This window comes from Dendropsophus ebraccatus, chromosome 3, assembly GCF_027789765.1.
Source record: "Dendropsophus ebraccatus isolate aDenEbr1 chromosome 3, aDenEbr1.pat, whole genome shotgun sequence".
In the NCBI taxonomy this organism is placed as follows: Eukaryota; Metazoa; Chordata; class Amphibia; order Anura; family Hylidae; genus Dendropsophus; species Dendropsophus ebraccatus.
This window is the reverse complement of record NC_091456.1, coordinates 111,587,054-111,612,931: the sequence shown is the minus strand read 5'-3', so window position 1 is coordinate 111,612,931 and position 25,878 is coordinate 111,587,054. Positions and strand designations below refer to the sequence as shown.

Below are 25,878 nucleotides of genomic sequence, written 5' to 3'. Positions count from 1 at the left end.
CTGCTCTCTCTGCCCCCCAGGTTCTCCCCCTGCCCCCAATCCCAGCTTCTCCCCCTGCACCCACCCAGCTACTCTCCCTGCCCCTCAGCTTCTCCCCCTGCCCCCATCTGTTCCCCCTGCCCCCCCCAGCTTCTCCCCCTGCAACCCCCAAGTTCTCCCCCTGCAACCCCCCAGTTCTCCCCCTGCAACCCCCCAGTTCTCCCCCTGCAACCCCCCAGTTCTCCCCCTGCCCCCTCCAGATGCTCCCCCTGCCCCCTCCAGATGCTCCCCCTGCCCCCAAGCTTCTCCCTTGCCACCCCCAACTTCTTCCCTACCCCCATCTTCTCCCCTGCCATCCCAGCTGCCCCCATCTTCTCCCTGCCACCCTAGCTGCCCCCCCTGCCTGTCACTCCAGCTGCTACTTCTGCCCCCAAACCACTCTCACTGCCACCCCAGCTGCTGCCCCTGTTACCTTAGCTGCTCCCGCTGCCCCCCAGCTGCTGTATTGCTGGACCTTCAGGACCGATAATTGTCACCCACAGATTGCAGCCACCAGGAGACTCTGCACAAAACTAAGACGTCCCCGGCCTCCTTCCTTCCTCCATCACATCTGTTTGATGAGAATATAGAGGGCCGGGGGGGGGGGGGGGCCTCAGCATGCAAAGTGCCTAGGGCAGCATGAACTCTAAATACAGGCCTACACACTATATATACACAAACCAGACAGACCACTGCTTTTAGAGCAGTAGGTGGTTGGTAACTTAGACAATCAACTGTCAACAAAGGGAGGGAAAGGGAGGCATATGAGGAGGAAAAGGAGGCAAATTTGCTAAATAATTGTATTTGCAAAAACATTTAGGAAATTGCTGCTAATTAGCATAATGAGCGAGAAGACAAGAGGCAGCAATTTCTTGCAACGGGACCAACATCCGGAGGGTCACCAGGAGGAGAGGATAAGTATGCAAAGCTTTATTAAAGGGTAGGGTGGGTTCTGGGCCAGTATACTGCGTGACAGGTTCCCTTTAACTGCGTGACAGGTTCCCTTTAACTTAAAGTGACACTGTCACCCCCTTTTTGCACTTTGACTGCTCTCCACAGGTGTAAATGGTAAATGTTACAGCTTTCATTACTTATTTTATATCACACCTCATGGTGCTTGTTCTGGTAAAAAGTAATTTTTATCACCTGTGGTGATTGGTATATGTGGGCGGGGCCTAGCTACCTTTGTGCCACATCGCTTGGCCCCTAGCGCCACTTAGCCCCGCCCCCTCAGCAGCCATGGGGAGGGCCAGCCTAAAGCTCTAGGCCCACCCCCTAGATTGTCCCACACCAATGGCCGCTGAAGGAGTGAGGCCTATGCAGTGATGACGTCACGGATGTGGGCGGAGCTAAGTGTCACTAGGGGTGGAGCGATGTGGCACATAGCCCACGAGCCCCCGCCCACATATACCAATCCACAGGTGATAAAAACAACTTTTTACCAGAACAAGCACCATGAGGTGTGATATAAAATAAGTAATGAAAGCTGTAACATTTACCCTTTACACCTCTGTGGATGCAAATAGGGGGTGACAGTGTCACTTAACTTTAAAGGTTTTCCAGCCTATGCTCAATAAATAAGATGCTGTTAAGGAAAAAAAAAAATTAGAATAAAAGCCTATACCTATCTAACCCTGACCCCATGGCTCTCATTCTTCTTCTTTCAGTACCCCAGTCTTCATGGGTTAGAGACGAGCACTCTGTGCAGGACCTGCCACCTCAGTCAATCACTAGCCAATTACTCAGCCCGTAATTGGCTAAGTGGGAAGGTCCTTTTCCGAGCACTTGGCTATGATGCAGGAAGATGATTGAAGATCAAGCGAATGGAAGAAGAATGGAAGCTGCAGGGGAGTGATAGAGGACTGGGAGTAAGTAATTTATTTTTTTTTATTGTATTTTTCCTTTTTTAATAAACTCTAAAAAAGAGTGGTGTACTCTTCAGTCTATTACAGCATGCTACAGCATGCTTTAAGTCATCTTTATAAAGTTCCTCAGTAAAATAGTACCTAGTATACACAGCCTATTCCATATACATATAGAGCTCTGTGAGTAAGAAAAACTCTTGGGAACAATTCTTAAAAGTTGTCCAGCTACTCTTACGTATGAAGAAAAAACACTCACCACTGCCAAGGTCAACAAACAGATCATCCTCAGTCATTTTGATTTCATCTATCATTTGGGCCACCAAATCAAATGATGTTTCACCATACACTTCCGGGGAGAAAGGCTCATAGTTATTAAGCTTCTCTGGATCAGTTACCGAGTGGTTGTAAACTTGCTGTAATATGTGACGAAGGAGACCTGTGGACGGGAGCGTGTTCAACTTCATGGGCTGAGTGGTACCTTTCCACTGTCAGAAAAAAAAAACACAAGTAACTTCCCATTAGCTGACAGATTTATAAAAAGAAAAAAAAAACTAAAATCACAACCCATAACAGTAGTAAAGAATCCTGGCACTACTAGTAAATCACAGATTGGTTACAAGGATGTGTTTCAGCCCACTGGCCTTTATCAACTTTTAGTTGATGAAGGTCAGTGGACCAAAAAGAGTCCTTGTAACCTGAGATGTGCTAGACTGAATAAATAAGCATCTATCAATTTGGATGAGTGTCGGGATTCTTTACTACATTTGCCTAAATTCTCATGCCATAAGCACCACTGACCCACAGACTGCAATTTTTCTACTCTAACACAACCCATTAAAATGGCCGTGGTATGGAGGACATTATACAGCAGTACGGTGCAGTGTTAGCTTTGAATGCAGCACAGGAGTGAGATAAACACAATGGTAGTGTGAATGTCTCTGCAGCTATTTCTTACTTCATTTCCCTGTCCATAGACTTTTATAGTTAGCAGATACAACCTGACCTCTTAGTGAACTTCATTTATGACTCATTTACTTGCAATACCAATTATACTTTGCAAAGACAGACTTAATGTTTCAATACAATATGCTGTTAGACCAGGAAAAAAAATTATTTGTGCAGTGAAATTGAAAAAACAGTGCAATTCTTTTGTTTTTTTTTTGTTTTTTTTCCCCCATGTTTACGCTGTTCACCCTATGGTAAAACTGACATGTTATCTAAGTTCCTCAAGTCGGTAACATTACAATGATGTAACTAGAATAACTTATTTTATTTGATGTCAAAAAACAAAAACTAAGTTCTTTTGCTCTATTCTGATCCTCATAAATGCTTTTATTTTTTGGTCTATGGGGCTGTGTGGGGTGTAATTTTTTTGCGCCACGACCTACTGTATGCTTTCTAATGGTACCTTGCTTGCCTATATGACTTTTTAATCACTTTTTATTAAAATGTTTCTGGATTTGATGTGACCAAAAAAAATAAATAAAAAAAAATAAATCACATATACATATAAAAAGTGCATTATTGGACCATATAAGCAACACCGATAGGGATACTTAAATGGCTGGAAAGTGCTGGGGGCTATATAACACCATAGCTGCAGGCACGATTTTGTTGTGATTGGTTCCCTTTTAAAAAAAAACATTATACTGCACCTACAGATGGTCTTTATAGCACTAAACCTTAGAGGTGGAAAAGAAAACCAAGGAAAAACAGGTTAAATGCATAATGGACAAGAGTAGACTCTTACCAGCTGATGTATGCTGTCAATAGCTCGGTTATACTTCTCACATAGCCGCTGCATGCTCTCAAAACTGAAGCAAAGAAACAAGGAATTAAATTGAAACAATGCAAAAAAGGCAAATACAGTTTTGTGCAAGGGTTTGCACAAAACTAAGAGCAAAAGACAGAATTTCTGACAAGAATAAATATTCTAAAATCACTATGTGAACATAACCTTAGGGGCTGGGTTCACACTGCGTTTTTGTAGTCCATTTTTTTCCTCCGTTTCATACACACACACACACACACACACACACAAGGATGTAATATGTGTATATCAGTCTCAATGCATTTTTCCATTGGCTTTCATTATGAAAAAAGGGGGCAATTTACAGATGGGGGTATAACAATTGATACCTAACTTTTAATTAAATGCTTAAAAAAAGAGAATTAATCCACACATAACAAAGAAAACATAAGTGGCACCTGCCCACTGTAGGTAACCATGAACCACACACCATATGATAAACAGAGAAGCTGTATCACACCCCTTCAGATGTCATGCTGCCACTGCCATTGCTTACAGTGGGACTGCAGAGGTAGTGTTGGTCTCTCTAGCCCTATTATAGTTTTTATAGGCCGTAATACCTCTGCTCGCACAGGGAATGACGGGGCACTCGCCCTAAAAAGACAACCCCTACTCTGGTCTTAGAATTCCCTACCTAGTGTGCAGGTCCTCCACACCCCGGTGCATTTTTGCCCAGGTATTGGGGGTTCACAAGAAGGTGGGACACACTAAGGGACACCAACAGGAAAGGGAGTCTGTAGAAATCATAAAGGACGCCAGTATGGTAACCACGTCCCTAGAGGTAATAACGATAACCCTGAAATGGCAGAAGCTATCTGTCTGGCATCTGTGGATCACCAGATCCTAAGAGGGGCAGTGACTTGAGGGTCCATGCCCCTTGGATACAGGACCAACACTACCTTCACAATCCCACCGTGATCACCATTGGCAGCAAGACATCTGAACGGGTGTGATAGGGCCCTATTACACCAACAGATTATCTGACAGATTTTTTAAGCCAAAGCCAGGAATGTATTATAAACAGAACAGGTCATAATGGAAAGACTGAGATTTCTCATCTTTTCAAATCCATTCCTGGCTTTGGCTTTAAAAAAAAAATCTGTCAGATAATCTGTTGGTGTAATAGGGCCCATAAACAGTTTCTTTCTGTTTATCATATGATTCATGGTGTATGGCTTCATGGTTGGCTACAGTGGCCAGGTGCCACTTTGTTTTATGTGGGTATTAATTCTCTTTTTTTAAGCATTTAATTAAAAGTATTAAAAGTATTAATTGTCACAAATTACATGACTAGGGATAATGTAAATCCTCCCATAAATCTCACCTGCCTAACACAACAAGAATTGGGAGACGCCTTAAAAACATTAAAATACATAAGTCACCGGGCCCAGAAGGTATCCATCCTAGAGTTTTGCAAGAATTGAGTACTGTGTTAGACAGACCCTTATTCCTAATATTTAAAGATTCTATAACAACAAGAATTGTTCCACAGGACTGGCGCATAGATAATGTGGTACCAATATTCAAGAAGGGGTCAAAGAGTGATCCTGGAAACTACAGGCCCGTAAGTCTAACATCTATAGTAGGTAAAGTATTTGAGGGGTTTGTAGGAGATGCTATACTGGAGTATCTTAATGAAAACAATCTTATGACGCAGCACCAGCATGGATTTATGAGGGATCGATCCTGTCAGACTAATCTGATCGGCTTCTATGAAGAGGTAAGTTATAGACTGGACCTGGGGGAGGCTGTGGACATTATGTATCTGGACTTTTCAAAGGTATTTGATACTGTGCGGCATGAAAGGTTGGTCTACAAAATGAGGATGCTGGGACTAGGGGAAAACGTATGCAAATGGGTAAGTAACTGGTTGTATGACAGAAAACAGAGGGTGGTCATTGATGGAACATATTCAGATTGGGTTTTAGTTACGAGTGGGGTACCACAGGGGTCAGTATTGGGTCCACTTTTTAATATTTTTATTAATGACCTTGTAGAGGAGCTACAAAGTAGAATCTTCATTTTTGCAGATGATAGTAAACTGGGTAGAGTAATCAGTACAGAGGAGGATAATATCATATTACAGAGGGATTTGAAGAAGCTGGAGGCTTGGGCTGTGAAATGGCAAATGAAGTTTAATGTGGATAAATGTAAGGTTATGCATTTGGGCCGTAGAAATAATAAGTACAGTTATGTGCTAAATATTTAAAACACTGGGTAAAACTACTTCAGAAAAGGACCTGGGGGTATTGGTGGACAGTGAACTCAACTTTAGTGATCAGTGCCAGGTAGCAGCTGCCAAGGCTAATAAAATAAAGGGATGCATCAAAAGAGGCATAGATGCTAAAGATTAGAACATAGTTTTGCCTCTTTATAAATCACTGGTCAGACCACATATGGAATACTGTGTACAGTTTTGGGCACCGGTATATAAGGACACAGCTGAACTGGAGCAGGTGCAGAGGAGGGCAACAAAGGTCATTAAGGGAATGGGTTGGTTACAGTACCAAGATAGGTTATCAAGCTTGGGGTTATTTACGCTAGAAAAAAAGACGTCTTAGGGGCGATCTTATCACAATGTACAAATATATGAATGGACAGTACAGAGGTCTTTGTAGTGGTCTTTTTACTCCTAGGTCTGTAACCATGACAAGGGGCCATCCTCTACGTCTAGAGGAAAGAAGATTTCTCCATCAGCATCGACGCAGGTTCTTTACCGTACGAGCGGTAAGACTGTGGAACTCTCTGCCACATGATGTTGTCATGGCCGATTCATTAAATTAAGTTCAAGGGAGGCCTGGATGCTTTTCTTGAACAATATAATATTACAAGTTATGGGCATTAGATTTCCGGTGATACGTTGATCCAGGGATTATTCTGGTCGCCATTGGAGTCGGGGGGAGTTTTCTCCCTGTGGTGGGGCCATTGTCGTTTGCCTCGTGGGGTTTTTTGCCTTCTCCTGGATCAACACAGTAGGGTTTCCCTAGGTTGAACCTGATGGACTCTTGTCTTATTTCAACCTTATTTACTATGTTACTAGGTTACTATACCCCCTCCTGTGAATCCAGTTTGAATCGGTGGTATAGCTTTATTACAGGCAACGCATTGGGTGGTATTTGGTTTGGAATTATAAAAAAAAGGATCAAAAGAATGCATCAAAAAGGCATCATTTTTTGCGTACACAAAAATGTGGTCTGCCACGTTTTGGTGTACACTAAGAAAAGGATGCGCTTTGCATCAGCAAATACAATAACTGCATTTCTATTGACATAATTTTAGTAATAATGATGAAAAACTTGGAGGGAATGCTTTTCTTCCATACCAGGAAGAGCTGCAGAAACCTCTCAGCCCTGCATTTCCAACTGATAAAAATGTTAACCAGGATAAAAAAAAAAAAAAAACAAAAAAAAAAACACAGCTTATTTCTTCTAGAAACAGCGTCATTCTTGTGCTCCGTCTGTGCATGGTATTGCAGCCTAGTTCCATTGAAGTTTTTAAACCCTTAGAACCTTTAAAAAAGGGATTTTTCTTAATTCCTAATTCAGCTTAAGGGTATAAACCCACACGCCGTATATGCAGCAGATACGCAACAAATACGCAGCAGATTTGTTGGTACAGATTTGATGCTGTGTTCAGTTATTTAGATCTAATCTGCTGCGAGTTTGCTGCGTATCGCAGCAGTAAATACGCTGCATATACGGTGTGTGGGTTTATACCCTAAAGGGGTTTTCTAGACCAGTGCTTCTCAATTCCAGTCCTCAGGCCTCACCAACAGGTCATGTTTTGAGGATATCCCATACAGAGCATCACCTGTAAAATAATAAGGAAATCCTCAAAACATGACCTGTTGGTGAGGCCTGAGGACTGGAATTGAGAAGCACTGATCTAGACCAATGCTCGTCAACCCCAGTCCCCATGGCCCACCGACAGGTCATGTTTTGAGGATTTCACAGGTGATGTAATTATACTCAGTGCATCAGGTTTTTTTTATGGGATATCCACACAAAAAATACCTGTTGGTGGGCCATGAGAACTGAAATTGAGAAGATAAGGGGTTAAGTTTAATTAGGAAAATGCCAAGTTTCCATATCCATGTTTTTCAGGACTCTGCTAGGTTGGCATCAAACTTCTCAAGACAACGGCACTCAAATGCAGATTTGGAAGACATTGCTGAATCCGAAAAGTTTGGCAAGTCTGCTCAAGACTAGTTATGAGGCAAAGTTGGTAAAATCTGATGTGTACCACATACTTAAATGCAAAGGTGTACAAATGTGGTTTTCACTAGAATAGCTTACAGCCCTGTAGTGTTTTTTTTTCCCCGTGGATTTAATGACTCCCTGGTTTTCTCTCTTAAAGGAGAAGTCCGGCGAAAATTTTTATTATAGTATTGTATTGCCCCCCCAAAAGTTATACAAATCACCAATATACACTTATTACGGGAAATGCTTATAAAGTGCTTTTTTCCCTGCACTTACGACTACATCAAGGCTTCACTTCCTGGATAAAATGGTGATGTCACGACCTGACTCCAAGAGCGGTGTGGGCTGTGGTTGCTGGAGAGGATGATGGCAGGGGGACACTGAGGGACACAGGGCACTGGAGGGACACTGAGCATCCCCCTGCCATCATCCTCTCCAGCAGCCACAGCCCGCACAGCTCTGGGAGTCCGGTTGTGACATCACCATTTTATCCAAAAAGTGAAGCCTTGATGCAGTAGTAAGTGCAGGGAAAAAAGCACTTTATAAGCATTTCCCATAATAAGTGTATATTGGTGATTTGTATAACTTTTGAGGGGAAATACAATGCTTAAATAAAAATTTTCGCTGGACTTCTCCTTTAAGTGTCACCCAGCTGTTACAATAAAACAATGCACACACTTCACCTGAGCCTTTAAAGAGGACCTGTCAACCCCCCGTGCTGGGGTGACAGGCTCCCGACCCCCCGTTACAGCCCCCTATACTCGCCTGATCCCGCTTCCTGATCCGGTTGGGTCACGGAGATATGAGCGCCCGAAGCCTGGCGCGCGTGCTCACAGGAGAGTCCGATGCCCATAAAGAATGACGGAGCATCGGACTCCCCATTCATTCTCTATGAGCGTCGGACTCTCCTGTAAACGCGCGCACTGGGCTTTGGGCGCTCATATCTCCGTGACCCGACCAGATCAGGAAGAGTGACCCGACCAGATCAGGAAGCGGGACCCGGCGGGATCAGGCGAGTATAGGGGGCTGTAACGGGGGGTCCGAAGCCTGTCACCCCGGCACGGGGGGTGAAAGGTCTCCTTTAAGCAAGGAGGATTGTAGAAGAGACAACCAGTACATGCTGAAGATTGCAGATGAACATGCCTGGTTCACCTTCCATAACCAATGGCAGCAGGTTATGAAAACAATACAGGAAAATGAGGGATTAGTTAGTTAGGGGTCATTCACATAAGGTAGTTAGGGCTCAGTCACACAGTCTACAATTATGGACTATCTGCTATGGAATGGACTTTGGAACTCGACATTCATGATTATGCCAGGTGGTCAGAAACAGATAAATCTTTGCCCAGTTGTGTCAGTACAGTACCACGAAAATTTGAACTGTTTCCCAGCTTGAGGCTAGGTTCACACTACGTATATTTTAGTCAGTATTGTGGTCCTCATATTGCAACCAAAACCAGGAGTGGATTAAAAACACAGAAAGGATCTGTTGACACAATGTTGAAATTGAGTGGATGGCCGCTATTTAATGGCAAATATTTGCTGTTATTTTAAAACAACGGCTGTTATATTGACATAATGGCAGTTATTTACCGTTATATGGCGGCCATCCACTCAATTTCAACATTGTGTGAACAGATCCTTCTGTGTTTTTAATCCACTCCTGGTTTTGGTTGCAATATGAGGACCAAAATACTGACAAATATACGTAGTGTGAACCCAGCCTGATAGTGGGAGTTCTAAATTCTGGTCCGTAGCACATTGTCTGTGCATGGACCTTAATTGTGGGACATGTGAATGCCCCCTAAAACTATATCATGTATATACACGTGAGATATGTTTAACACATCAATTTTAGGCTTTGTCTTCTTAATAACACATGCCCTTTAGGTTAAAAGGGTTATAAATTAAAGCTAGCCTAGTACTGTTGCATGGAAAAGATGTTGCCCTGATGAGTTCACCAATGCATACTAGTTTATACAGCCCTCCTCAAATTCAAATGCTTCTTGGGCCAAATGAAAAGGAACAATTTTACTTGTCTTTCATAGCTTTCTGCCGTCTTTCAAAAGTGCTTTCTGGTCTTAATTCTTATGTGGCCAAACACCTGGGTATTGGAAACGATCCTTAAGCAAAGCCATAGCATAGCCATAAAAGCGTTTCGTTGTTAATGATTTTTATACTCTATATATATTTAATACATGCCATCAACCTTCCTGAAACTAACTACCATTAACAGAACTTCTGCATATATAACAAAAGACAACTGACCTTTTTGTGTCATAGTCTATCAGAACATAGTTCTCCATGGCCAACTTCAGATCTGGGATCTCCTCACACACCCACCTTGCAGAGCAAAAAAAAAAAAAAAAAAAAAAGGTAAAATGTTAAAGGAGAGTTATAATATAATATTTGTAACAAAATGGACTTGAGTAAACCTTCCAATAAAATTAGCAGGGAGCCATTCACTCAACAAAATCTCAACAAGAAATAAAATGGGTTGGCCACTATTTTACATGTTTTATTTATAATGTAGGGTTTACTGCATAAAGTGAATTCACTAGTGCCAATAATGTCAAATATAACAGCTGTGCCTAGAACGGATACGTAATCCAGATAAATACTAGCCTAATGGCATTTGTGCAGTGTCCAGCAAAGGTACAAACTGTGAAACTCCACAACATACACCTATGATTATAATGAATGACACTATGTAGCATCTGTCAAACAGAGTGCCACATGGTAGTGTGTGTGTCTGTGTGTGTTTGTGTGTGTATATACATCAGACACTGTGGCACATGTCATACAAAGCGTTACATGGTATTATGTAATATATATTTACACACACTACACATTTTTTTATGTGATCCTGTCCTATGAAAATACATCTGGAGGTTTCCTGATGCATGTAAAAATGTACAACACAATCGTAAGGTAAGAGCCCCCATTGATTGACATCTTTCCCACTTGTCTATGCTGCTCCTAGCCCCAGATTCAAACTTTCACAAATAATCCCAGTTTTACATAATGGCATTCGGTTGGGAAACTACATCTCCTATTATGCATTGCACCTCAGAGCCAGCTGAAGGATACCCGCCCCGTCTTTTAGTATCTGCCCACCACTGGCTCAATTTGATTCTGCTTTGCACAGTAAACACAGTGTCTAACTTTCTGTCTATCCATATAGAGATTAGAGAGAGATTGATGAAACAGCGTCTCCTTTCCCCTAGATTACTCAGGAGAGGCTGTTGTTTCCACCAATAACCAGGTGATTGCTGTGTGATGTCAGTGCTAGGCAGGGTTACAGATGACTTACAGGGAATAAGTCATCTGTGTTTTTATCTTAATCATATTTTTAAGAATTTTTGGTGATATTTTTCCCAATTTTCTACTTTTCTTTCTAGATTATCAAATAATCCTGAGATTTAGCATTTTTTATTCTGCAGCTGACTTCCTTTTTTGTAAAGTGATCTGTACAGCATTGTGGCGACATGTGACACCAGTCGATATGGGAGACAAAAGCAGCTGCCCAGGAAATGACCTCATCAGAGGTCACAGAACACGCTTAGTGATGTTTTATATTCATCTCAAGGGGACAGACTGTATTGTCATTTCTGTCCACGAGGCTTACTGTAAAGCATGTCACTAAATGCTGTCAAGAACACCCTATGCAATATAGCAGCCTTTATAACAATGAACAAATAAAAACCCATTCAGTCAGAAAATAGAAATAGATTAGAATAAAAACTATTTTTGTATCTGTCTTCAATCAGTAAAACAAAAATTAGTTGACACATGCCCTTAACAGATGGCTTCCCTGGCAACAGAAGAGAACCATGTGACATCAGTCTAAGAAAGGGGAATGGGTGGGGGGGGGGGGGGGTCACAGTGGAATTTACAGAATTGACCAGGAAGTGAGGATTTCAGCAGCTTAAAAGGGTTGTCCAACGAAAAACTTTCTTTGAAATCAACTGGTGTCAGAAAGTTAAATAGATTTGTAATTTACTTCTATTACAAATTTTTAAGTCTTCTCATACTTCTTAGCTGCTGTATGTCCTACAGGAAATGTTTTATTTTCAGTCTGACACAGTGCTCTCTGCTGACATCTCTGGCGAGACAGGAACTGTCCAAAGCAGGAGAGGTTGTCTATGGGGATTCATAGAAGAGAGAGACAGAGTTCCTGTCTTGGCCAGAGATGTCAGCAGACAACACAGTGTCAGACTGAAAATAAAACATTTCCTAAATGACATACAGCAGCTGATAAGTATGGAAAAACTTGATTTTTAATAGAAGTAAATTACAAAATCTATATAACTTTCTGAAACAAGTTGATTTGAAAGAAAAAGGTTTTTGCTGGACAACCCCTTGGTATGTTCACACGGAGTAATATAAGAGGAATTGAAGAGGAAAGTTTTCTGCTTGAAATTCCTCTCCTATTCAGCACAGGCGGAATTCAAGCAGAATTAAAGCACCATTGACCTCTATAGGATTTCTCCAGCAAAGAAATTCCAGAAATTCCACTGTGTGCCCGAATGAGCAGAATTTAAAGCGGATTCTATGTGCATTTTGACGTGGCATCCATTTGAAATTCTGTGCTGATTCCTCTGTGTGAACATACCCTTAGGGCAGGGGTAAGGAACCTTGCCTCTCGAGCTGTTGCAAAACTGCAACTCCCATCATGCTTAGGGCCCTATTCCACCGGACGATTATGGTTCAGATTATCGTTAAATCGTTCGCATCTAAACGATAATCGTTCGGTTGAAATGCAGTAACGATTAACGACCGAACGAGAAATCGTTGATCGCTTTATAAGACCTGGACCTATTTTTATCGTTGCTCGTTCGCAAATCGTTCGCATTGAATAAGACATCGTTCGGTCGTTCGCAATAGATACGAACGCAATAGCGAATAAATACGGAAGAAGAAACGATCGCAATTACGATCATAAGTAACGATTATCGTTCCATGGAAATGAGTGAACGTTTTCAGGTCTTTCGCAATAGCGGTCGTTTGAGATCGTTAATCGTTAACGATTATGCTAACGATAATCGTCCGGTGGAATAGGGCCCTTAGACAGCCAAGCTTTCTGGGACCAAATGCCTCCATGTCGGCGAGAATCTCCTTAATTAAAATGATAGTACTTCCACAAATTAATTTTTTTTGTGTGCCTCCCCGACTTGGATAGGGGAAAAATGGTTTAAAAGAATAGAACAGATGCTAAATAGGCTCATTTGGGGACGTAAAAGAGTCAGGTTAAAATATTCCCATTTTTGCCCTAATGTTAGAGAGGGTGGTCTCTCTCTCCCTGATTTTGGGGTTTATTAATTATTTGGCTGTACAGTTGTCTTTTTTGATCTCCCAAAAGGATGCAGATTGGCAGAAGCTTTCTCCTTTAAGAGAAAGAGAGGAAGATTTGTTTGTTAGGCTAGAGTCTGGGGGCTGGAAACTTAAGAGCACTAAGGACTGGTTGGGTTTACATATAGTGAAAGTATGGGATGCAATTAAAAGAATTTGTAGGGTCAAGTATAGTCTGGCCTTTACATCTCTATAGGGTAACTCACGATTTGAGGAATTTGCAAAATTCACCAATGTAGAATTTTGGACAAATAGACACTGCACTATGGTGAAAGATATATTTCAAGGTGGAACGCTTAAAAAATATGAAGAATTAGGTCTTAGCAGACATCAAGATGGGAAGCACAAATTTAAGTACTAGCAATTGAGGAGTGCCTTTCTAGGTCACAAGATAAGGATAGGTTTATAGTAAGATACAATGAAGGGATAAACACAATTAACCCCTTCACGTCAGTAATATGTATATATACGTTCCTATTGCACATACCCCGTGCAGTAGGAATTTATATATACGTTCGTGCTCTGACGGGGTTTTATGATTAAACAGGATCGCTGCAGAGATAGCAATCCCGCTCTCATCTGACTGCAGCACCAGAGGTAATGAGAATCAGCTGCGATCCCGCAGCCGACCCGAAATGAGTAAAATCAGACCCCAGATCAGCCCCCCTAGTGCCCCAGTCACTAACCCCCCCCCCCCCCCGCGGCGGCCATCAGATCCAAGATGGCCACCGCCATCACTGTGAACAGACCTAAGTCTGTTCACAGTGATCAAAAAGAAAAAATGAATGAAAGCCCCAAGCTCTCTGCCACCGGAGAGCATGGGGCAGTGATCGGGGACCCCCCTGTAGGGTCCCGGTACAAGGGATCAGCGGTATATACTATATACCGCTGATCGCTTGTGCCATGTGCTGCCGCCATAAATGATTGGTGACAGGAGATAAAAAGTGATGTGTCAGCCCCCCCCCCCCAAGTCGTCCCCCACCCCCCCAGTCACCCCCCCCCTTCCCCATATACTCACCTGATCCTGGGAGGTCCTTCCTCCTCGGCGTCCTGGCTGGTTATGAAGTGCGCATGCGTTCCACAACCAGCCAACTCTGAAAATTTAAAGTGACAGAGACCAATTTGGTCTCTATCACTGAACTATGATTACTGTGATAGAAAATATCACAGTAATCATAGTAATACAGTGAAAATGAATGTATAAAGTACAAAAAGTGACAAACATACAAAAAAAATAAAACACTTTTTAATTATAGTAATAATTGCAGTTTACTCGCAAATTACCCCTAAACCCCCAGATTACCAGTAAACACTCCAGGTTGTCCGTAATCATGCCAGATTGCATGTAACCCCCCCCAGATTACACGTAACCACCGAACTTTGCCAGTGAACCCCTCCAGATTGCCTGTAACCACCCCAATTACATGTACCCACCCAGATTACCTATAAACACTTCAGTTTATCCGTAACAATCCTAGATAGTCTGTAACCCCCCCCCCCCAGGTTGCCCGTAACCACCGCAGGTTGCGCATAACCACCCCAGCTTGCCCGTAATCATGCCAGATTACATGTAACCCCCCAGATTGCACGCAACCACTGCACGTCGCCTCTGACCACCGCACCTTGCCACTGACCACCGCACGTTGGCTCTAACCACCCCAAATTGCCAATGACCCCCTCCAGATTGCGCGTAACCACGCCAGATTACAGGTACCCACCGCAGATTACCTATAAGGACTTTATTTTATCCGTAAGCACCCCAGATTGTCCATAACCACCCCAGGTTGTCTGTATCCCCCCCCACGTTGCCCGTAACCAGCCCAGGTTGCCTGTAACCACACCAGGTTGCCTGTAACTAACCCAAATTTCGTGTAACCACCCCAGGTTGCCTGTAACTAACCCAAATTTCGTGTAACCACCCCAGGTTGCCTGTAACCACCCCAGGTTGCCCGTCACCACCCCATGTTGACCGTAACCACCTCCAGATTACCCGGAACCACCCCAGACTGTCCGTAACCACCTCCAGATTACCCATAACCACCCCAGACTGTCCGTAACCACCCCACATTACCTGTAATCTCATTTTGTTTATTTTATTTTAGTAACTGCACTATTCTAATAACTATTACTAGCTGAGGTTTTGCTCCAGCAAATTGGCACTCCTTACCTTCTGAGCCCCGCTGTGTGCCTATACAGTGGTTTATGCCCACATATGGGGTACCGTTTTACTCAGAAGAACCTGCGTTACAGATTTTGGGGTACATTTTTTCTCCTGTTCCTTGTAAAATTTTGAAATTTCAAACTAAATCAACATATTATTGGAAAAAAATCGAGTTTTTCATTATTACTGGCCAATTTTGAATACTTTCCTCTAATACCTGTAGGGTCAAAATGCTCATCCTACCCCAAGATGAATTCTTTGAGGGGTATACTTTCCAAAATGGGGTGACTTTTGGGGAGGTTCTATTCTGTAGACACTACAGGGGCACTGCAAACGCACCTGGCACTCAGAAACTTCTTCAGAAAAATCTGCATGGAAAATGCTAATTGGAGCTCCTTCCTTTCTGAGCCCGGCTGTGTGGCTATACAGGGGTTTATACCCACATATGGGGAACCGTTCTACTCAGGAGAACCTGTATTACATATATTGGGGTTAGTTTTCTCCCCTGTTTCTCGTGAAATTGAGAAATTTCAAACTAAAGGAACATATTGCTCACCACCAGGCCTGTATTTAGAGTTCATGCTGCCCTAGGCACTTTGCACGCACTTTGCACCCCCCCCCCCCCCCGCCGCGCCGTTACTGTACATGCATGGTATATACCCTGGCACTTGGGTGCCGCTCTGCTTGATGCCTGCTGTTCTCATCAAACAGACGTGATGGAGGAAGGAAGGAGGCCGGGGGACTGGTTCTGTCCAGTGTTGGACTGGGGTACCTGGAGCCACCAATATACAACCAGTGAGACACGACATGCTGACCCCGCTCCTTTCCTGAATTCATCTGTATCTGTGACAAATCTCAGAACACCCTCCATTTATACAGCTCTCAGGGTATGCTGGGAGTTGTAGTCTCTGAGAGGACAACCCTGTAATAAATCACTGTGTGCAGAGGCTCCTGGTGGCTGCAATCTGTGGGTGACAACCATCAGCCCTGAAGGTCCAGTAATACATCTGGCAGTTATCATAGGATTGTACTACTGTACTACAACTCCCAGCATATCCTGAGGGCTGCAGACTGTCAGTACATGCTGGGAGTTGTAGTGCCTGCAGCTGTTGTAGTTGGGTCCTATACACTGAATGCTTTGTGGCATATAAGAATAAAGAGATCTGTGGGGGCTCAGTGCAGGGAAGTGACCCCAGAACATCACTAATAGGGGATAGAACAAAAACATCTCCCCCTATATCTTATTAGTGATGTTCTGGGGTCACTTCCCTGCACTGAGCCCCCACAGATCTATGTATACTTATATGCCACAAAGCATCCAGTGTATGATGCACCTAGGACCCAACTACAGCAGCTGCAGGCACTACAACTCCCAGCATATCCTGAGGGCTGCAGACTGTTCTGGGAGTTGTAGTGCCTACAGCTGTTGTAGTTGGGTCCTGGAGGCGTTGCGGGAGATCAGAATACATAGATCTGTGGGGGCTCAGTGCAGGGAAGTGACCCCAGAACATCACTAATAGGGATAGGGGGAGATGTTTTTGTTCTATCCCCTATTAGTGATGTTCTGCGGTCACTTCCCTGCACTGAGCCCCCACAGATCTATGTATTCTTATATGCCACAAAGAATACAGTGTATAATGCACCTAGGACCCAACTACAACAGCTGTAGGCACTACAACTCCCAGCAAGTACTGACAGTCTGCAGCCCTAAGGATATGCTGGGAGTTGTAGTGCCTGCAGCTCTTGTAGTTGGGTCCTAGTTTAAAAGTTTGCACTAGTGTACTGTAGTGACCGCAGGGCTGTGTCAGTACACTACCGCAAACAATAAACTGACCCTTATAGACCCCAATGGTACACAGGCTCTGCACACTATAGAAGTAATTACAGTGCACTCACAGGTGACGTCTTCTCCGATTGCCGTCGCTAACTTTTTGCTTTCTTCTCCATCTGGCGCAGCATCATGAAGACTTCTCCGACCACAACTAGTCTGCAGGGGCAGCTGGGGGTGACTGGGGAAGGGAGGCAGCTGGGGGGGGGGCTGGGAAAGGGAGGCAGCTGGGGGGGGCTGGGAAAGGGAGGCAGCTGGGGGTGACTGGGAAAGGGAGGCAGCTGGGGCGACAGGGGGACTGGGGAAGGGAGGCAACTGGGGGTGACTGGGGAAGGGAGGCAGCTGGGGGAAAGGGAGAGCAGCTGGGGGAAAGGGAGAGCAGCTGGGGGAAAGGGAGAGCAGCTGGGGGAAAGGGAGAGCAGCTGGGGGAAAGGGAGAGCAGCTGGGGGAAAGGGGACCAGCAGGGAGGGGCAGCTAGGGTGGCAGGGGAGAAGCTGGGGTTCAGGGGGGGCTGGGGCTCAGGGGGAGAGGCTGGGGGTCAGGGGGAGCGGTAGGGGGGCAGGGAAGAAGCTCGGATTCAGGGGGAGAGGCTGGGGGTCAGAGGGAGAAGCTGTGGGTCAGGGGGAGGGGCTGGGAGGCTGGGGAGCAGCTGAGAATGCAGGGGAGAGAGGCTGGGGGCAGGGGAGAGGCTGAGAATGCAGGGGGGAGAGGTTGGGGACCAGGGGAGAGAGGCTGGGGTCAGGGAAGAGGCTGAGAATGCAGGGGGGAGAGGCTGGGGACCAGGGGAGAGGCTGGGGACCAGGGGAGAGGCTGAGGGTTAGGGGGAGAGTCTGGGGGGGGCAGGGGAAAGGCTGGGGGGCAGGGGAGAGGCTGGGGGGGGCAGGGGAGAGGCTGGGGGGCAGGGGAGAGGCTGGGGGGCAGGGGAGAGGCTGAGGGTTAGGGGGAGAGGCTAAGGGGTTAGGTGGAGAGGCTGGGGGGGCAGTGGGAGAGGCTGAGGTTTGGGGGGAGAGGCTGATGGTTAGGTGGAGAGGCTGGGGGGAGCAGGGGAGAGGCTGGGGGGCAGGGGAGAGGCTGGGGGGCAGGGGAGAGGCTGGGGGGCAGGTGAGAGGCTGGGGGGGGCAGGGGAGAGGCTGAGGGGCAGGTGAGAGGCTGGGGGGCAGGTGAGAGGCTGAGGGGCAGGTGAGAGGCTGAGGGGCAGGTGAGAGGCTGGGGGGCAGGTGAGAGGCTGAGGGGCAGGTGAGAGGCTGAGGGGCAGGTGAGAGGCTGGGGGGGCAGGTGAGAGGCTGAGGGGCAGGTGAGAGGCTGGGGGGGCAGGTGAGAGGCTGAGGGGCAGGTGAGAGGCTGGGGGGCAGGTGAGAGGCTGAGGGGCAGGTGAGAGGCTGGGGGGGGGCAGGGGAGAGGCTGCCCCCCAGCAGGGGGGCAGCTGAGAATGCAGGGGGGCCGGGGGGGCGGGCAGAGGCTGTGGGGAGACTGGGCGGCCGGGAGCAGGATGGGCAGGCAGGCTGGTTCCCTCCCCCCATGCAGCGCCGAGGTCCGGGGTGCGATGCAGGGGGTGAGCTTCCGGCACACACAGTCTGACAGAGGCCGGAAGCTCCCAGCTGCAGCCCCGCGTTCCTGGATCTTCTCTCCTGCTAGGCGATGACGTCACATCACGTGAGCGCCGCCGAGCAGGAGAGAAGATCCGGGACCGCTGGGCTGCAGCTGTGAGCTTCCGGCCTCTGTCAGACTGTGTGTGCCGGAAGCTCACCCCCTGCCTCGCACCCCGGACCTCGGCGTTGCATGGGGGGAGGGAACCAGCCTGCCCACCAGCCTGCTCCCAGCCGCTCCGTCACACCTCCCCCCCCCCCCCGGCGCGGACTAGGCACCCGTGGGCCGGTGCCTACGGACGTTTTTTTTAATTTTTTTTAATAATAAAAAAAAGTGTTCCCTGCGGGTGCCGCCCCCCCCCCCAGGGCGCCGCCCTAGGCACCGGACCACGGGTGCCTAGTGACAAATACGGCCCTGCTCACCACACCCCAAAATGAATTCTTTGAGGGGTGCACTTTCCAAATTAGGGTGACTTATGGCGAGATTTTACTCCACTGGCACTATAGGGGCACTGCAAACGCACCTGGCGCTCAGAAACTTCTTCAGCAAAATCTGCATTGAAAAAGCTAATTGGCGCTCCTTTCCTTCTGAGCCCCGCTGTGTGCCCATGCAGTGGTTTATGCCCACATATGGAGGTACCTTTTTACTCAGGAGAACCTGCGTTACAAATTTTGGGGTACTTTTTTTCTCTTGTTCCTCGTGAAATTGAGAAATTTCAAACTAAACGAACATATTATTGGAAAAATTCGAGTTTTTCACTTTTACTGTCCAATTTTGAATACTTACCTCTAACACCTGTGGGGTCAAAATGCAAATCCTACCCCAAGATGAATTTTTTGAGGGGTGTACTTTCCAAAATGGGGTGACTTATGGGGTTTTTTCTCTCTGCTGACACTACAGGGGCTCTGCAAATGCACCTGGCGCTCGGAAATTTCTTCAGAAAAATCTGCAATGGAAAAGCTAATTGGCGCTCCCTTCCTTCTGAGCCCTGCTGTGTGCCCATACAGTGGTTTACGCCCACATATGGGGTACCGTAGTACTCAAGAGAACCTGCATTACAAATTTTGGGGTGCTTTTTCTCTCATGTTCCTTTTGAAAATGAGAAACTTTAATCTAAACGTATATATTATTGGAAAGTTTAAATTTTTCAATTTTTTTCGGCCTAATGGTGAATACTTTCCTCCAGCCCCTGTAGGGTTAAAATTTTCATTATACCCTTAGATTAATACTTTAAGGAGTGTAGTTTTCAAAATGGGGGTTTCCAGCATACAAACCTCCTAAATCAACTTAACCTCTTAAGGACCCATGACGTACCAGTACGTCATGGATAACTGTCACTTAAGGACCCATGACGTACCGGTACGCCGGCCCTTTAAACGGGCGCCGCGCGAAATCGCGCGGCGCTCCGGTAAAGATGGCTGCTGATTCTATCAGCAGCCATCTTCATGTGTCACATAGGGGGCAATTGGCAGATGACTTGTCATCTGCCAATCACAGCAATTTGCTGTTTTCCGGGACCAGACCCCGGCACAGAGCTGTCTGAGACAGCACCAACCACAGCAGTGCCTGGGCATCACCTGCCCTTAGATCCGGCCCCCCGATCGCCCGTGATTGGCCGGCTGCCGCCAGCCGGCAAATTACGGGCGATCCACACTACTACCCCCATCATCACCTTCTCTGCTTGCTAAGAATGTGCAGCAGAGAAGGTGATGATGGGGGTGGTGAGTCCTGTGCCCGGCGCGGTCCTGGAGTTTGCCGGGCGCCTCCTTCCCCCGTGGTGCTGCCTCCTCCTCCAGGAACAGGGAGATGATCATCTATCTCCCTGTTACGGGAGGAGGAGGCAGCTCGGGGGGGAGGAGGCAGCTCGGGGGGGAGGAGGCAGCTCGGGGGGGAGGAGGCAGCTCGGGGGGAAGGAGGCAGCTCGGGGGGGAGGAGGCAGCTCGGGGGGGAGGAGGCAGCTCGGGGAGGAAGCACCTGGCACACTCCAGGACCGCACCGGGTGCTTCCTCCTTCCCCTGTGCTGCATGCCTCCCCCAATCCCCCTCCCCCCCCCCCCCCGGATACCTCCTCCTCCAGTGTCCTCTGCCAGCTTCCCCCCTGTCCAGCTCCAGACTCCACCCCCCCCCTGTCCAGGCAGCCCCCCCCCCCTGTCCTGCAAGCCCCCCTTGTCCTGCCAGCACCCCCCCTCTGTCCTGCCAGCACCCCCTCCTCTGTCCTGCCAGCCCCCCGCTGTACTGCCAGCCCCCTCTCCGTCCTGACACCCCCCTCCGTCCTGCCAGCCCCCTCAGCCCCCCCAGTACTGTCAGCCACCCCCCTCCATCCTTCCAGCCCCCCTCAGTCCTGCCACCCCCCTCCGTCCTGCCAGCCCCCCCCTCCGTCCTGTCAGCCCCCCCCCCTCCGTCCTGTCACCCTCCTCCATCCTTCCAGCCCCCCCTCCATCCTGCCAGCCCCCCTCAGTCCTGCCAGCCCCATCCGTACTATCAGCCCCCCCTCCGTCCTGCCAGCCCCCCCTCCCTCCGTCCTGCCACCCCCTCTCTCCTCCCACCCTCTCCTCTTACCCTCTCCCCTCCGTCCTGCCACCCTCCCCTCTTAGCCTCTCTCCCCTGCCACCCTCTCCTCTTACCCTCTCTCCTCCATCCTGCTGCCCCTCTTACCCTCTCCGCTGCCACCCTCCCCTCTTACCCTCTCTCCTCCGTCCTGCTGCCCCTCTTACCCTCTCCGCTGCCACCCTCTCCTCTTACCCTCTCCTCTCCGTCCTGCTGCCCCTCTTACCCTCTCTCCCCTGCCACCCTCTCCTCCTACCCTCTCTGCTCTCCCCTCCGTCCTGCCGCCCCTCCCCTCTTACCCTCTCTCCCCTGCCGCCCCTCTACTCTTACCCTCTACCATCTGTCCTGCCGCCCCTCTACTCTTACCCTCTCCCCTCTGTCCTGCCGCCGCTACCCTGCCACCCTCTCCTCCTACCCTCTCCCCTCCCCTGCCACTCTCCTCTCTTACCCTCTCCGCTGCCTCCCTCCCCTCTTACCCTCTCTCCCCTGCCACCCTCTCCTCCTACCCTCTCTGCTTTCCCCTCCGTCCTGCCGCCCCTCTCCCCTCCCCTGCCACCCTCTCATCTTACCCTCTTCGCTGCCACCCTCCCCTCTTAAAAAACACACGAATAAAATGTAAAAAAACAGTACATAAAACACTAACACTTACACTTACAAGGATGCCTTCGCACACACCGGATCCGCAGGGGATTTCACGCTGCAGATTTGCAGCGAAATCCGCTGCGGATCCAGCGCCAGTGCATCCCTATGAGAATACATACACGCAGCAGGAATGACATCCCGCTGCGTGTATGTAAGTTAACCCCCCGATGGCCGGAGCATACATCACCTCCTCCCCACTCTAGTTTGCTTCGGGGTTCTCAGCAGGACATCCCAGCAGGACATCCCACTCAGCCAATCAGTGGCTGCGGCGGGGCAGCTCACTGATTGGCTGCGTGGGATGAGCAGACGCGGGGCGCCCCGAAGCAAGCCACAGCGGGGAGGAAGCAAAGCATGGTCCGGCCAGCGGGCGTTAACTTACATATAGGCAGAGGGATGTCAATCATAGGGATGCACTGACGCTGGATCCGCAGTGTGCGTATCCGGTGTGTGTGAAGATATCCTAAAGAAAAAAAACAAAATGGCCCAGAGGTTGTTCTTGCCTGGATTGCCTCCGATACTGAGACAACCAGTGAGGGAGAAGAGGAAGATCCCTCGTTCCCTCTTCCTTCCTCTTCTTCCTCATCGTCATCACCATTTAGTGATGAAAAGCCCCCAAGGCGCCGCCCCAGGACTAGGCCCCAGGAAGCCCCACAAGCCCCCCCAAGTGACCCCACCCCGTACGAACCACAGATTCCTGAGTTCGTTGGGGTCACTTGTGTGGGGTTTCCTCTGTTTTGGCAGCACGGGGACTCTGAGAGCCCTTCGTCCTCCATTCTGGCCAAATCCAGCTTCCAAAATCCAAAATTGCGCTCCTTCCCTTTGGAGGCTTTCTGTGCGGTTATGTTGCACTTAGTGTCCCCATGTGGGGTACTCTTGTAATCAGGGGAAATTGCGCTACGTGATAAGGCGTTTATTTTTTTCTTTTAACCCCTTGTGAACATGAAAAATTCAAAGTTACACCAACGTTTTAGTGTAAAAAATTAAATTTTTCATTTTAACAGCACATTGTTCCACATTTGTGTCTGCCACCAGTGGGGTCCATATGCTCACTGCACCCCTTGTTACATTCCTTGAGGGGTGTAGTTTCCATAATGGGGTCACTTGTGGGGGGTTTCCAATGTTTTGGCAGCACGGGCAATCTGTGAACCAGACATGGCTTTCGTCCTCCATTCCAGCCTCTAAATGGCGCTCTGTCCCTTTCGTGGCTTGCCCTGTGCCCATATGGCACATTATATCCACATGTAGCGTGGCGGAGCCGAGTCGGGGGGTGACGGCGTGGCGGAGCCGAGTCGGGGGGCGACGGCGTGGCGTAGCCGCGGGCGATTGGGGGGGGGGGGGGGCGACGGCGTGGCGGAGCAGCGGGCGATTGGGGGGACGACGGCGTGGCGGAGCTTGCGGCGCCCGATGGGGGGCGGAGCTTGCATCGCCCGATGGGGGCGGAGCTTGCCGCCCCCGATGGGGGGCGGAGCTTGCCGCGGGAGGGGGAGGCTCTGGACACGGGGGTTACCGGGTGGCTGCTGTTAGCTGCGCTGATCACTGTCTCCCTCTGTAACAGCAGCCACCCCATCAGTGTTCTCAGTCACTTCACTGTGCTGGGACTGAGGACACGTGATGCCGACACGGAGGGTGGGGGCCAGGAGCAGGGAGCGTGTCGGGTTGGACTGAGGTCTGATGATTCTATGCAATCCCTGGGGGTGAATGCAGCTGGATAACAGCAAAACTGTGCAGAATCCATAATAACTGTATATAGGAAAGATGAAAAGCTACGGGTGGGCAACGTATTAATGCAAAAATAATTTTGGGGGGGAATACCCCTTTAAGGCCCAAATAAGCTTGGTCTTGAAGGGGTTAAGGGATTTAGTGGAAGTAAAAAAACTGATCTCCAGAATCTATAAGAATCTTTTAGGGCAAAAATACGATTATCCTGCTATTGGGTATAGAAGACAATGGGAAAAAGAATTAGGGACACTGTCGGATAACACATGGGATAACATATTGCACAATATTTCTAAAGTATCAATTAAGCCAGAATATAGACTCACCCAATTTAAAATAATACATAGGGCATATTATACTCCATTATTTTTAAAGAGGATAAGCCTGAGAGACTCCTCAAAATGTGATAGATGTGGGGAAGAGGGGTCCGGTCTGATACATATGTTTTGGTCCTGTAGAGAGCTGAGATCCTATTGGCAGGGGGTAGGGGACAACTTGGGAAAAAAAAGTATATACACTCATTCGTTATCTATAGAGCAAGCTCTTCTGGGGGATCTTAGTGATATTAGGGAAAATAAAACTCTTCTATGTAAACTTTTGTTTTTGGCATGGTTATTGATACTCAGGAAGTGGACTGGCCCATCTCCTCCAACCTGTAAGGAATTGGAAAATCTTGTGGGCATAACCAGAAGATATGAGGGGGTGGAGTCGCAAGGGTCCCAAGTAATGGGTTAAAACAGTTAAGTTAAGGAAAAACAATGGCAAAGATGGGTCTTGACTGATTAAGCTGGGTTCTGCTTTGATAGGAGATGCGTGCGCCCCCCCCCCCCCCCGCTGGCTCGCTGGGGAGGGGTGATAATTGTATAATTTTTTCTATGAAGTCCCTCGGGGCCCTGTTATGCCTAAATGTATTGATGTATTTATTGATCTGTGGAATTTTGCTGCAATACTTGGATGGGCATTGATTAAAGGGAACCAATCACCTCAAAAGTGCATATAAAGCTAAGTACATGTGCTGTTAGACCACAGAGCACACATGTTTTCATAGCCTCCTTGCCTCCCCCGTGTAAACCACAAAGTCACTTTATAAAACTGACGCCCTGTATGCAAATTACCTGAGGTAGTCATCGGGGTGGTGTGCGGATAGCAGGTAGTCACGGTCTGCTGGGCGCCTCCTATCGTCCTGGGCGTTCTTCCGCTTTAATCACGCCTCTGTGGGCGTGATTCAAATTGCACAGTAGCTGTGACGTCACTTGGGAGCGCGCCGTGCCCGACGTCGGCGCGCCTACGCAGAATAGCCTTGAACTCCGGCTCACACTGAGTTCGAGGCTATTCTGCACAGGCGCAGTACCGCCGAAATGGAAGCGGCTGTACTGGGCATGTGCGGCGGCGGCACAGCATAGGCGCGCCAACGTCGGGCACGGCTCACTCTCGAGTGACGTCACAGCTACTGGGCAATTTGAATCACGCCCATAGGGGCATGACTAAAGCCGAAGAACGCCCAGGACGATAGGAGACGCCCAGCAGACAGTGACTACCTGCTATCCGTGGCTATATTGTGGCTTACACGGGGGAGGCAAGGAGGCTATGAAAACATGTGTGGGAAGTGTGCTCTGTGGTCTAACAGCACATGTACTTAGCTTTATATGCATTTTTGAGGTGATTGGTTCCCTTTAACTGTAAATGTGTGTTCTTTTAAAAAAAAAAAAAAAATGTAAAAAGAAAATTAAAAAAGAAAAAAAAAAAGAAGACAGCCAAGCTTTGGTTGCCTAGGCGTGATGGGAGTTGTAGTTTTACAACAGCTGTAGAGCCAAGGTTCCCTACCCCTGCCTTAGGGTGTGAGTCAGAATGTGCTGCAGACAAACCACCCAATTCATGTAACAGAAACCTATTACAAACAAGCTTAGATTATTGGTGGGGATTTAACAAGATTAAAAGGTTCTGGCCAGTGAAGCTGTTAATATCTGCAAGAAGCTTTTTACTTTATGACTGTCCTGCTGTTCTTTTTATTCCTTTTGGCCGCATTGTGGAGCTTTTCACTAACTGCTGGTATGCTAATGAAAGGCTTTGGAGCCTTATGGGCGTTGCCTGTCCACCCGGAGCACCACCCTCAGCCCGCCCAGCCAGCACCTTCCTGTTCCACCCACTATGCAT

General features: G+C 47.7%; 1 protein-coding gene across 1 annotated transcript in view; it reads right to left on the bottom strand.

Annotated features, from left to right (window-relative positions):
* DOT1L (DOT1 like histone lysine methyltransferase) overlaps positions 1–25,878 on the bottom strand; it is a 177,357-nt gene that overhangs the window by 91,588 nt on the left and 59,891 nt on the right. Inside the window, exons 3-5 of the mRNA XM_069962499.1 lie at positions 10,161–10,235; positions 3,634–3,697; positions 2,140–2,368 (exon numbers count right to left, since the gene is read on the bottom strand). Of these exons, the coding sequence (XP_069818600.1) occupies positions 2,140–2,368; positions 3,634–3,697; positions 10,161–10,235 (368 nt within the window). The remainder of the gene's footprint in view (positions 1–2,139; positions 2,369–3,633; positions 3,698–10,160; positions 10,236–25,878) is intronic.